Source organism: Octopus bimaculoides, chromosome 7 (assembly GCF_046866305.1).
Source record: "Octopus bimaculoides isolate indiv1 chromosome 7, ASM4686630v1, whole genome shotgun sequence".
NCBI classification, from domain to species: Eukaryota; Metazoa; Mollusca; class Cephalopoda; order Octopoda; family Octopodidae; genus Octopus; species Octopus bimaculoides.
The window spans coordinates 37558099-37571986 of NC_142934.1; the positions used below are offsets into that span (position 1 = coordinate 37558099).

Sequence of the window (13888 nt, forward strand, 5' to 3'; positions counted from 1 at the left end):
AGAGTTAAAGTTCAGTATGAATTATGTTATTTCTTGCTGTGCACTAAATTCAAGTTCAAATCCTATGGAAATTACCTTTTCCTATTCTGTCATTCCTGTTTGTGATGAGCGTATTTCAAAACCTGATATTCCATTTAAACTTACAAGGAAGTTATCTCAGATATCCTGTCCTTTACCTGTTGTTTCTAGCATGTCCAAGATGACATCTGCATACCCACCCACACATAATTCTTTCCTCAATTTACTCACATTCCTATGTCTTCCATACAGGAGATTTGCATTTCGCCCGAAAGTGGGTAGCTGATGGTGGCCGAGGTGGGAGAAGGGGCATTCAGTATTTCTTTCAGAAAAATTAAACTTTCAAAACCAAATTATATTTTCCAGATTTGTAATCTCTGTATTTTTTCATGTAGATAAAAAACAAAATTCGAAAAACAGTTAAAAATTAGGAAATTTTGGTGGGGAGGGGGAGAAATTATAATTTTGAAAACGTAGACCCAGGAAGACCTGGGATGAGGTGGTGAAGCACAACCTTCGAACATTAGGCCTCACCGAGACCTTTGGAAATATGCTGTGCGTAAGAAGACCCTGCAAGCCAAGTGAAACCATAATCCGAGGCTTCTGCCAGGGGTGTAGCCAGATGCGTACCTTTCCTTCATTGGACACTAAACTCCGCTTGCAAAGACCTGTTGAGGCAAGTGAAATCGAAATTGAACAAAATTCGACAACTGGCACCCATGCCAACGTCTCCTTCATTGGACACTGAACTCAGCTTGCGAAGACTTATTGGGGCAAGTGACAGTGAAATCGTGATGGCACCTGTACCAGTGGAGCGCTAAGAGCACCGTCCAAGCGTGATCGTTGCCAGAGCAGCTGTTTGGCTTCCGTGCCAATGGCACGTAAGTACCACCATTTGAGTGTGATCGTTACCAGCATCGCCTTACTGGTACTTATGTTGGTGGCACGTGAAAAGACATTTGAGCGAGGTTGTTGCCAGTGCTGCTTGACTGGCTCCTGTGCAGGTGGCACATAAAATACACCATTTTGAGCATGGCCGTTGCCAGTACCACCTGACTGGCCTTCGTGCCGGTGGCATGTAAAAGCACCCACTACACTCTTAGAGTGGTTAGTGTTAGGAAAGGCATCCAGCTGTAGAAACTCTGCCAAATCAGATTGGAGCCTGGTGTAGCCACCTGGTCCACCAGTCCTTAGTCAAATCGTCCAACCCATGCTAGCATGGAAAGTGGACGTTAAACGATGATGATGATGATTTCTGGGCAAAATCATATTAACCCCTTTTTATTTGATGAAACAGTACATAGTTTGTGATCCTTCTTAAGAACATAAATCACTTTCATGCAAATTGTACCCTTGGCCCTTCACTTCTGGACAAACAATAACTTCCACTATGCCAGTAATCAACTCCACTATATATCAGCCAACAAAATGCATTGCACTTATCAACACAGAACATAGCTAAATCATTGAGAGTTTATCCCTTCTCATAATAACGGTATACAAATTGACATATGAATTTTTCCACATCTCTTCATTTGTTACTAAAAAATTAAATTATATAATGCACAACTTCAAATTGGTATGTCTTCCATCTTATATGTTCCTTAATTGTTTGCTCTCTTCAGCCATGCCACCAAAATGAAGACATCTAATTTATCTCTACAAACAAGGGCTGCAAAGAAAACTGTCTCTATTCGTGCTCAAGAAAACTCACTTCAGCATGAATGGCACCTACTCTCTAATAGACAAAGAGATGCAGCAATGTAAGCGTCAGAGTCTTACACTGAACGATTGTAATGACTTTTGAAAACCAGGTATAGAATAACAGCAACATAGGCATCCAAGTCTGAGGTAGACCACCAAGTGTGTCTTCTTCATAATCAGTACACTCCAGAAGCAATGTGAGCAGCTGTGTCTCAGAAAGCACATTCGACACGTTTACTATAAAACAGACGTACAACTGCGGCAACTCTATCTGCTGAGTCTCAGGAACACCGTTTGGCAAGCTTTAGACTGAACTGATGTAGAACTGCAACAAGCTGAGCAGCTGAGTCTCACCAGCAGCATGCCCACTGCCTCTTACAAGCATCCAATAGGGTTAGGGTTAGAGTTACAAGCATCTATTAGGATAAATTGTAGTTTAGTGTTACTATAATGAGTTTGAGTGTCTAACATATAATGCCTGCTGCCCCATACATATACCAATGGAAGGTGCATTTTGCAAAGAGAAATTGGCTCTCAGATATGATCCTAATTTAGATTACAGTGAAGATCCTGCTGTAAGAGTAGGAGGGCTATTGCATCAGAGCAGGTTCTGTGGAGCAAAGAAGTTTACGTGTGAAAGTCCTGGAATGTGTTGCTCTGGAGACAAGGTTCAGATTCCTGTTTTACAACCTCCTCCACAGCCATTATTCAACTTGCTAGATGGGTGTACTGCAGAATCAAAGCACTTCCTCTCCAACAGTTAATGCTAAAATTCCACTTTCCAGATGACATTTTTTGGCGTAACTAAACAAATAGCAAAGGAAGGATTTCAGATGACATTCAGGGCAAAAGCTTATCTGACTATGGCATCCCGACACCTTCAGCTGAACATCACGGCCTTTCAAAAGAAGTCATTCAAGAAAAAGCATACAACCTGGATGCCCTGAAAAGGCAACTTGATGAAAGTGAACCATTATTGCAAGCTGAGAAAAGGTCTGTTTACAATGAAATAGTAGTATCTACCTTGCAAGAAGAAGGATGCCTTTCCTTCACTGATGCACCAAGAGGAGCAAGGGAAACATTTCTACTTAATCTACTTCTGGCAAAAATAAAGCAGGTGGGAAACATAGCGATTGCAGTCGCATCATTAGGGATAGTGGCAACTTTGTTAACAGGTGGACGAACAGCTCACTCAACATTTAAACAGGCTTTCAATTTGACTACAACAAATGCCCAAAGGTGCAATATTTCAAAACAATCACTGACAGTGAAAGTTCTGCTCCAAACTACACTTATTTTCTGGGATGAATGCATGATGGCACAGTGTGGTGCACTAGAAACCCTAGATGGATTACTAAGGGATATTAGAAACAATACTGCCATTATGGGGGGCTTAACTGTTGTCCTTGGGATTTCCGTCAAATATTACCAGTCATACCATGGAGTATGCAGGCTGACAAGATCTATGCATGTCTGAAGTCTTCACCTCTGTGGAGGTTTGTTTGTCAGCTTTCATTAAGCAAGAATATGTGAGCTCATTACTTCAACAACCCCTTAGCTGAGGAATTCTTTCATCAACTTCTACAAATTAGAAATGGTGCCTTACCGTTGAATAACACTCTGCAGCAGCATGTACTGCAATGTGGGCACATGGTGTCTACATTGGCTGAGCTAAAAGAAAAGGTATTTCTCATTTTGCAAAGCAGAGAGAGAGAGAGAGAGAGCTATTTTAGCACCTCGGAATGAAAGTGTTGATAAAGTAAACCATGAACTCTTCCATATTCTACGTGGAGATGTTTCAACGTTTGTTTCCATTGATACTACCATCAATGAACATACCACTGTTGAGTATCCAGCTGAATTTCTCAACTCTCTGCAACTCACAGGACTTCCACTGCATAAGTTGTTTCTAAAGAAAGGTGCACCTATCTTGCTCTTGGGGAATTTGAACCCACCACAATTATACAACGGTACAAGATTGATTGTAACTATAATGACAAGTCATGTCTTAGAAGCAACCATTATTGCCAGCTGCCATCGAGGAGAGCTCGCATACATTCCATGTATGTGCCTTATTCCCTCAAATGCGCCATTTCAATTCAAGTGCCTCCAGTTCCCAGTGCTATTGTGCTTTGCTACGACAATCAACAAAAAGCCCAGGGTCAAACTTTAAAAATCGTGGGTCTCAATTTACAAATACCCTACTTTTCTCATGGACAACTGATATGTTGCATGCTCTCGAGTTAGCAGTGCAGATGACTTGTATATTTATTCTACCAACACAGGACTTATGTGAAATATAGTTTACCCAGAAGCTTCACTTAACACATGTTGAAGTGTGCAGTCTGCCCAAACATTACAGAGATGATGATTTTCAAAATGAAGCAGCTTTCTTTCCCTGTACCTTATTTTCTGCAATACGGATACCTCTACGTCCTCACACGTCATCTAATTCTTTACATCCATAAGTCTAGGTCATTTTGGGGGCAATGTTAGGATTCAGCCTGAACATAAGTTGGTAAGAATAGAAGTCATTTGACGACAATTTTTGTTTGTAATTGGCTCTCCTGTTGCAGGTTCAATCTGTGGAATATTGAAATACACCCATCTTGTCCATTCCACAAAATAAGAGGATGCTGGAGAGTATCATAAGAGAGATCATCATCATCATCATCGTCGTTTAACGTCCGCTTTCCATGCTAGCATGGGTTGGACGATTTGACTGAGGACTGGTGGACCAGGAGGCGACACCAGGCTCCAATCTGATTTGGCAGAGTTTCTACAGCTGGATGCCCTTCCTAACGCCAACCACTCCGAGAGTGTAGTGGGTGCTTTTACGTGCCACCGGCATGAGGGATGAGTCTCTGAAACACATTTAAGGTTATTATCTTGAGCATGAATGAGAATATCACGATTTTCATAGGGATCATAAGGATGGCTACTTCATTAGATGTGGACTCATTAAAATGATGTACATGTTCACCATGAGGTCGTTTGTCAGTGTGGATAAAAATTTGACAATCACCTTGAGGTTGTTGTTCAATAGCTGTTTTAAAGGTCTGAACCAGGGCATTGTTTTTATGCTACATATTTTGCAATTGATGAACAATATTTATATCCAAATTTCTGAAGTTTTGACACCTCCTTTAGGTTTATTGTTCTACATCACTCATAAAGTAAATTTGGAGGAATTTTGGTTGTTCATTTGTGGGTAACAGGGAACCAATGAGGTGATGGATTTGTCCTTGAACTTTGAATGTTGGCATAAATCCGTGTTCAACTATCTCCTTAGATGCATCAAACGATGTCATTTGAAATGCAAAGTTGTATTGTCTGATATTGTTCAGAAAATCCCTTGACTGGATAGAGTGCTTTCCAGAAGATCCATATGAGGTTGAGTAGGAACTGGTTGTGCTGGCAATGTTACCTTACCAGCTGAGCAGCACATGCCATTTGTTTCATTTGGAAATTTTAAAGTTTTGCATAAACGACAATTTGAGTTTAGCAGACCATATTTGGACAGGGTTACCATTTTACAAGGATGGGATCGATCATATCTGAAAGCAGCTGCAGGAGTTGTGAAGAACAAATTTGGATGTGGTCTGTTTCTGGGAGTTATTCTATTGGACCTATGTCTAACCTGGCAGGCTAAATGTTGTTGTAATGATTCAGCATTAAGTGCTGCAGGATGCCTTTGTTGATCATGAGAAAGTCTCACCTCCCTTCTCTCTTGAGACTCCATTTGATGTGCTGCAGCATGCCTTTACTAATCTTGAGAAAGTTTCATCTCCTTTCTGTCTTGAGACTTCATCTGATGTACCGCAGCATGCTTTTGCTGATCATGGGAAAGTCCCATCCCCCTTCTCTCTTGAGACTCCATTTGATGTGCTGCAGCATGCTTTTGCTGATCTTGAGAAAGTCTCAGCTCCCTTCTGTCTTGAAACTCTCACCTCCAGTTTTCTACAATCCTCCTTGCTTTATACGTGTTTCTGGAGAGATTATGTCTTTTCTTTGGTGGCATATTTGTTTCAATACTATAAACAAAGATTACGAACATAGGAAAAATTATACATTAATTTCTACTTTTTGTAAGCAGTTGGATGTATGTAGTATGTCTATATTTTTGTATGAAGTGAAAATTAATGAAATATAAGCAAATTAACAAAACAGAAGCACATGTATTAACTGCTAATTTAATGGTAAATAAGTATCTGTATATACCTTGCACCTGTCACAATAATTATTATAGATGAATTTCTTAATATATACATTAAGCGCATGAATTAAATGTTAATGTAAGGGTAAATATATAAGTGTAAATACCTTGCAACTGCTGCGATAATTATTAACTGGTAATTGGGCGGTAAATGTGTATTTTTATATATCTTAAGACAGATACACACAGACATACATCGCTTTTCACCTCATTGTTTTTGTCAGTCATCACATATGTATGTGTATGTGAAGATGCATGTCTGTTGCAAACACGCATATAGCTTTCCCCTTCAATTTTTTTTGTCAGTCGTAACATATGGACACACACACATATACTAAGAGACACACACACATATACTAAGAGACACACACACATACATTCACATATTTCAGTCATCACATGTATAGGTAGATATGTGTGTATGTTTAATTCTTTGAGGCCTAATGTACGTAGTGACGCACAAACAAACACACACTCGTAGACACATACACACTCATATACAAAATGTGACTTCATTGTTGTTGTGGTATAAAATGTTGTTTACTATAGTTGACTACAGAAGGATTATTTTAGGAAAAATTTTATATTGTTTTAATCCAAATGAAAAATAAAATTACATTGTAGGTGCAGGAGTGGCTGTGTGGTAAGTAGCTTGCTTACCAACCGCATGGTTCCGGGTTCAGTTCCACTGTGTGGCACCTTGGGCAAATGTCTTTTATTATAGTCTCAGGCCGACCAAAGTCTTGTGAGTGGATTTGGTAGACGGAAACTGAAAGAAGCCCGCCGTATATATGTGTGTGTGTGTGTGTGTGTGTGTGTGTGTGTGTGTGTGTGTGTTAGTCTCCCAACATCGCTTGACAACCGATGCTGGCGTGTTTACGTCCCTGTAACTTAACAGTTCAGCAAAAGAAGCCAATAGAATAAATACTAGGCTTACAAAGAATAAATCTTGGGGTCGATTTGCTCAACTAAAGGCGGTGCTCCAGCATGGCTGCAATCAAATGACTGAAACAAGTGAAAGAATAAAAGAATGTTGACACTCGCAGGGTCTAATACTATTACCTTGTAAAATTTGATTTGATTTGGTCAAGCTATTTGAGAAATCATAGGGAATATATATATATATATATATATATATATATATGTATATATATTCTTTTATTAGTTTCAGTCATTTGACTGTGGCCATGCTGAAGCACTGCCTTTAGTAAAGCAAATCGGCCCCGGGACTTATTCTCTCTAAGCCTAGTACTTATTCTATCGGTGTCTTTTGCCGAACCACTACATTACAGGGATGAAGTGGTTAACTGTGTCATTGTTGTAGGAGACAGGTGAAAAAAAAGTAGAACAATTTTGCACACACACACACTTGTCTATGTATGTACATATATGTATACTCACACGCATGTGGAAAAACACAAATGTATATGTGTATATACAAGAGTTAAGGAATGGTTACATATGTTTCATAGTGAGTGGAACCTTGGAAATGGTAAATATCCAAGCAAGGTGTACACTGCAGGTTACTCTTCAGGCCACAGGTATCTTGACTAAATGAAAGTTTACATTGTTGCAAAGAGGTACATGTTAACACTTGGAAGATTCAATCAAAATGTGTGGAGAGCACAGAAGGGGCTGAGAATATAAATGTAAAGAGAAATTAAGAAAAGCAAAAGGAAAAAAGAAAAAAAACATAAGGGAGTGAGAAGAATGAGGAATTTAAGCCAGGTAATATTACCAATGGTATTCAATAGGGCTATTTTGACCAAATCACAGAAATAGCAAGGGGAGTGGTATTTGAAAAACAGATAATGTGGAGGGAAGAGGGTGGGGAAATATTTTTGGTCAAGGAGGAGGAAAAAGAAAGCAAGAAAGAATGGAGAAGAATCGTAGTGGCTACTACTAGCTTTCAGTTAAGGAATGCATATTGTGTGCAGTGAATGTGGTTACAGTATGAAGTAGTCAAGGTGTATGTTGTATGTACTCATAAGTTTACAAAGGGGGTTAGGAGGGGGAGGTAGGTGAAATAAGAGAAAATGTTTTTTATAAATGGTAAGGAATGATACAGAGAGAAGTATGTAAATGACAATAAGTAATTAAAGGAAGATATATTGTTGGTTTAATATATAGTGGTAGTGAGGGTAAATAATAGGGAAAATTTATGAAGGTGAGGGGAAAAAGAAGTATGTGGGGTTGTTATTTTTATTTTGAGAATAGATTTAATGATTGATGTTTGCAAGGAAAAACTATACTGCTGTGATCTTTAAGGCAATCCGTGAATTGCAAAATAGCTAAGACCTCAGCTATGCAGAGATCACTTTGATAAGGAAGGAAGGAAGATATATGACTACCATAGTGATTCTTGAAATCTCCTTCACAAAGTCCGATATAGCTCTTCTTATCAGTTGTGTTATCATCTAGTGTTGCAGTAACTTCTGCCGCATATATAACAGATTTAATCATACATCGCCAGTTGAGTGGACAGGTTCCTGGGTCTTGACAGTTACAACTGGTAGTAGGTTCTTGGTGTTGGTCTTCTGTAATGATGCTCTTTATATTAGGGCAGCAGCTATATGTTAATTTCACAGATTGCCTGTTTAAAATTTTCCTGTTCCTGTGATTTTCCGGAAAATGATTGTCTGAGAGATAGGAATCTTTTACTTACGTTAATTTTTATCTTAAGGGAAAAGGGAGGGGTGAACCAAATAATTTTCCTAGGTCTATTATTATTATTCTGATTAAAATTTGAGGAGGTATATATTAATTTATCTTTAAAACCACTCTTGGTTTGGGTATTGTTATTGTAGGGGGCTGCTTTCTCAAAAAATTCTTTAAAGGAAGAGAGGTTAAAAATCTATGTTACTAACATTAGTTATCAGGTTTTTAAATATTACAGGAGGTGACAAGACAAGTTTCTTGTTAGGCTTATGGTAAAGTTTATAAGAGGAGTTCAGGTCTAGGGAAACATCTAAAAACATCAACTTTAGACAGTGATTTTAAGGCCTAATTGATTGAAGGTAAGTTGTTTCCTAAATTTATCAAGAGTGTGACAATCACAGTTATGGGAAATACCCAAACCGTCATCTGGTATAGACGAATGTCATGAGATGAGTACTTAGATCTCAATGTGTTTAATACAAAGAGACCCACAAGATTGCAGACATCAGCAATATTGTATGGCCCCGGGGATACATCAAATAATTCATCATTACCCATCTTTTTAACCCATGCTGAACCCTTACTAAACAGAAGTGTTTTCCTCTCATGCCTGTTAAAAGTCCAGGTATATATCAACATATGATTTAGCAAACTCAGTGGCTTAATCAAGCAGCAATCTAGATATGGAAGGATAAAAATCTATAATGCCAAACTGAGTGAATCTAGCCTTTTTCTTATTCTTAATGTTCTTGAACCAATCTATTACAGTAAAACTATTATTCCATTGTAGAAGCTTAGTGGTATTTCTAGATGCTCAGGAGCAATAAACATTGAAAATCAGCAGAAAACAACCTTTGCCACATTCCAGGGAGAAAAACTAGAAGCAGTTGATAGCTTCCGTTATCTAGGTGACCAAGTTAGTAGCTGGGGAGGGTGCGCTGAAAGTGTAGCTGCTAGAATAAGAATAGTCTGGGCAAAGTTCAGAGAGCTCTTACTTCTGCTGGTGACAAGGGCCTCTCACTTAGAGTAAAAGGCAGACTGTATGATGCATGTGTTCGAACAGCCATGCTACATGGCAGTTAAACATGGGCCGTGACTGCTGAGGACATGCATAAGCTCGCAAGAGACGAAGCCAGTATGCTCCGATGGATGTGTAATGTCATTGTGCATACTCGACAGAGTGTAAGTACCTTGCCAACAGCACCGTCCAAGCGTAATCCTTGCCAGAGCAGCTGTCTGGCTTCTGCACCAGTGGCATGTAAATAGCACCATTTGAGCGTGATTGTTACCAGCATCGCATTACTGGCACGTGAAAAAACATTCAAGCGAGGTTGTTGCCAGTGCTGCTCGACTGGCTCCTGTGCAGGTGGCACGTAAAAAATACCATTTTGAGTATGGCCGTTGCCAGTACCTCCTGACTGGCCCTCGTGCCGGTGGCACGTAAAAGCACCCACTACACTCTTGGAGTGTTGACGCTAGGAAGGGCATCCAGCTCTAGAAACTCTGTCAGATCAGATTAGAGCCTGGTGCAACCATCTGGTTCACCAGTCCTCAGTCAAATCGTCTAACCCATGCTACCATGGAAAGCGGACGTTAAATGATGATGATGGTGATGATAATGTCTCTTAGTATTTTTTTTTAACTACTAGCCCAATTTCAAAGTGGGGTTATTATGAAAATTAAGTTTATAATCCTTTTAAATAATAAAAGCTCCCCTTTTAGCTAAGCATATTAATCTAGCGTCAATTTAACTATGTTTGGCAAGGAATTTAATCTCATTGTTATATCTCTATATGCTAGCTTTCTTATATTTAGTGGAAATGGTATCGTTTAGCAACTTATTATATAAATCATTAGGAACTTCATATAGGTTGTTGGTCTTAGAAAATACAAACTTCTTTTTAGAACTTCTAAAGTTTTTAATATCAGATTTCATTTTAGTTAGAAAGGAGTTATGGTACTTATGGAATCTAATATTGGTAACTAAATCAAGGAGGTCTTTCTCAAAAGGGACTAAGTCTTTAACTGTTGGGGGGTATTGATGTGTCTTTAAATTATAATGTTCCAGATAAGGAGTATAAAAAAATAAAGCTTTCTATCTCATCTATTTCATGAGATCTTCAACTTCCTCAAAGATTATCCTGAGATATACTTTATTCGGTGGTGTAGGTATGTTTTTAGCAGAGTAATCCATATGGTATAAATCCATAATAGTGTGTAAATTGGTAAAATCTTTAGTCACTCAACTCAGTGAAGCAATCATGCCAATCATATAAAAGTTATGACTTTGCAATAGAAAGCCAAGTGTGGAAGTATATAGTGTACTGTTCTGTGATGGTAAGATCAACAAAAAATGTACCCCATCTGGTGAAGTTATAAAACAATGTTTGGCCTGTTCTCAGCATATGAAACTAATAGTAGCACATAAAAACATATATACATACATTGCATTTATTAGATAATATTTTTCTCTCACCCGGAGTACTTTTTTTTTGTTGGTCTTACCATCATGGAACAGTACACAATACTACAATATATATATATATATATATATATATATATATATATATAGAGAGAGAGAGAGAGAGAGATAATGATGAAAATAAACATAAAACTGCTTGGGCTAGATATACAATGTATACATACATATAAATGGAGAGAAAACAAAGACTGAAAATATTCAGACAATGAACATTCATGTATAAATAGATGCTTATATATTAACAGAACAAATTTACACAGTACAAAGACACAGAAAATTAAGAGTAGAAGCTATGGTGTTAAAGATATGATAGCTATTTCTAGGACTTGGAATCATTTCATAATGTTGACAGGTGTAGCTTGCAAAAAAAAGTCAACCAGTAGTGGAAGCATATGAACATTAGGTAGATCTAGCCTCTGTGTTTAAGGTAGAGAAACAGGAGGAGGAGAATGACAAGAATAAGAAGTGGGAGAAGAAGGAAGAGTGATAATAAAAACAATAACAGCAATGACTGTGACAATAACAATAATGAGAAGAAAATAATAATAACAATACCACTATTATTATTAATAATAATACTAATATTAAAAATGATAATAATAATAACAATAGTATAAAATAATAATAATAGTACTATTGAAAACCATTACAGAAGAAGCAGTTGGAACATGAACAACATTGATGATGATCATGATTAAAGTAAGATAGCATTGTGGGTGGCAGGGGAAGTTTGACATAGTAAATGAAATTAGGAGTAAAAGTATTATAAGTAAAGAGTAAATACTTAATACTTGGTTAGTTATAAAGATATTAGAAATCACTGTAAAAAGAATGGCAGGAATGAGAAGTAGAGAGTAGATGCTTAATGCTGTTGGCACTCCGCCGCTTACGACGGCAAGGGTTCCAATTGATCCAATCAATGGAACAGCCTGCTCGTGAAATTAACGTGCAAGTGGCTGAGCACTCCACAGACATGTGTACCCTTAACGTAGTTCTCGGGGATATTCAGCGTGACACAGTGTGACAAGGCTGACCCTTTGAATTACAGGCACAACAGAAACAGGAAATAAGAGTGAGAGAAAGTTGTGGTGAAAGAGTACAGCAGGGTTCGCCACCATCCCCTGCCGGAGCCTCGTGGAGCTTTAGGTGTTTTTCACTCAATAAACACTCACAACGCCCGGTCTGGGAATTGAAACTGCGATCCTATGACTGCAAATCCGCTGCCCTAACCACTGGGCCATTGCGCCTCCACAGATGCTTAATATGTAGCTAGTTGATTACAGGAGTATATATTAGAAATTCCTGAAGTGTGTGTGTGTGTGTGCGTGCGTGCGTGTTGAACAGCTGCAGATTCTTGAAATCCAAGCTGATGCAGTGCTGGGTCATTATTCAAGATGGAGAACACCAGGTTAATAATGATAAAGTTATTTTACAATATAATTTCTATTATTTTCAAAATTAGCTGGAACAAAAATATGGTAACAAAAGGGCTGGATTAATTACTTAAAGATATAACAAATCTCACTTTTTCTCTCTCTTTCTGATCTGTTTCTTCATCTAAGTAAAAGATTGATAAAATCTTGTCAAGCAACAAGAAAAAAATCAAATAAATGTATGTGGGGGAAATAAACATCAGAAATGCTTTGTCCCATGCAGAAACTGCAGGGGCTACTCAGAGGTTTGCAAACTCTTCTAAAGCCATTGCAATGCTGGAAACCCATCTGTGTTGTCAGCAGATATTTCAGGGTCACAAGAGTTTTGCCCCTCAGTCTGTATGCTTTACCTGAATGTAGCAGTAAGAATTGAACTAGTCTTCAGCTACAGAAGGGTTCCACTTGTGGTCTCTTAACCAGTCACCTTGAGCTAGTTTAACCAGAGTCACTTTGAGATAGTTTCAGAGTCACCTTGAGATAGTTTCTTGATGGCTTTCTTCAGATGTCTGGGTCCCAGACCTATTTTCTGCAGGAAACAACACACTGATCTAGCTGAAAAACTGAAGCAACTGACTTCAATGGGGAATGAGGCCTCTGCCCATCCCTTGATAAGATCCTCATTGATTAAGTCTTAGTATTTCGATTTCTTTACCTGGCAGGAAATTTTGAGTCTGTCCTCCCAGAGCACTGTGAGTTCATCCATGATGATTGTTTTTGCATTCTTGGAGAGTAGAAACATGTCCACTTGAAGAAACATATCCCGCATTCACCCCATGATCCTCCACTGTTGAATCTCTCTCTTGTTCCTGGTATTGGTGTTTTCCCACCTCTTGATGCGGTAGTTGCCAATCCCTAGCTGTCCTTGACAGACTACCCCAACAATCATCTGGTGCTTCCAGTATGTCTCTGCTTCTTTCACAGCTTCCTGAGGTTTCCATTTTCTGCTACACTTTATGGTCTTATTGGTGTGTCTGACTTTCTCATTGTCAGACAGAAGCAACGCAGTGACTGATCTTGCCTTTGTAGCTTTAAATTCTGCCTCCACTACTGAAATTTGTAGCTGGAGCTTAGATGATATTTAAACTCTGAAATTTTGCTGGGTTGAACTTCAAGAGTGACTATGTGGCAATCTTTTCCAGTGAGCTTAATGTCCACTGTGCCCCTCTGATTGATTGTGTCATAACTGCTATGTCATCTATGAATGACCGGCAAACTAAATTTCCTGTGTTTTCATCAGTTTTGGGACCTTCCCTGCTACCTCTAGTAGTAGGTTTATGGTTGTCACAAACTGCACCACAGAAATTGTGCACCCTACCATAATGCCTTTTTCCAACCCCTGCTGTTTAGTGGTGAAATTACCTACAGTGAACTTCATCT

The 13888-nt window shown here is 38.6% G+C and overlaps 1 protein-coding gene across 4 annotated transcripts in view; it reads right to left on the bottom strand.

Annotated features, from left to right (window-relative positions):
- LOC149134668 (uncharacterized) overlaps nt 1-13888 on the bottom strand; it is a 79638-nt gene that overhangs the window by 50449 nt on the left and 15301 nt on the right. The window contains exon 1 of one of the 4 annotated variants that reach the window (XM_089355210.1): nt 6046-6973. The exons of the other annotated variants lie outside the window; for them this stretch is intronic. Coding sequence (XP_089211336.1) covers nt 6046-6131 — 86 coding nt within the window. The 5' untranslated portion in view covers nt 6132-6973. Of the gene's footprint in view, nt 1-6045; nt 6974-13888 lie in introns of those variants that run through there. 4 annotated transcript variants of the gene reach the window in all.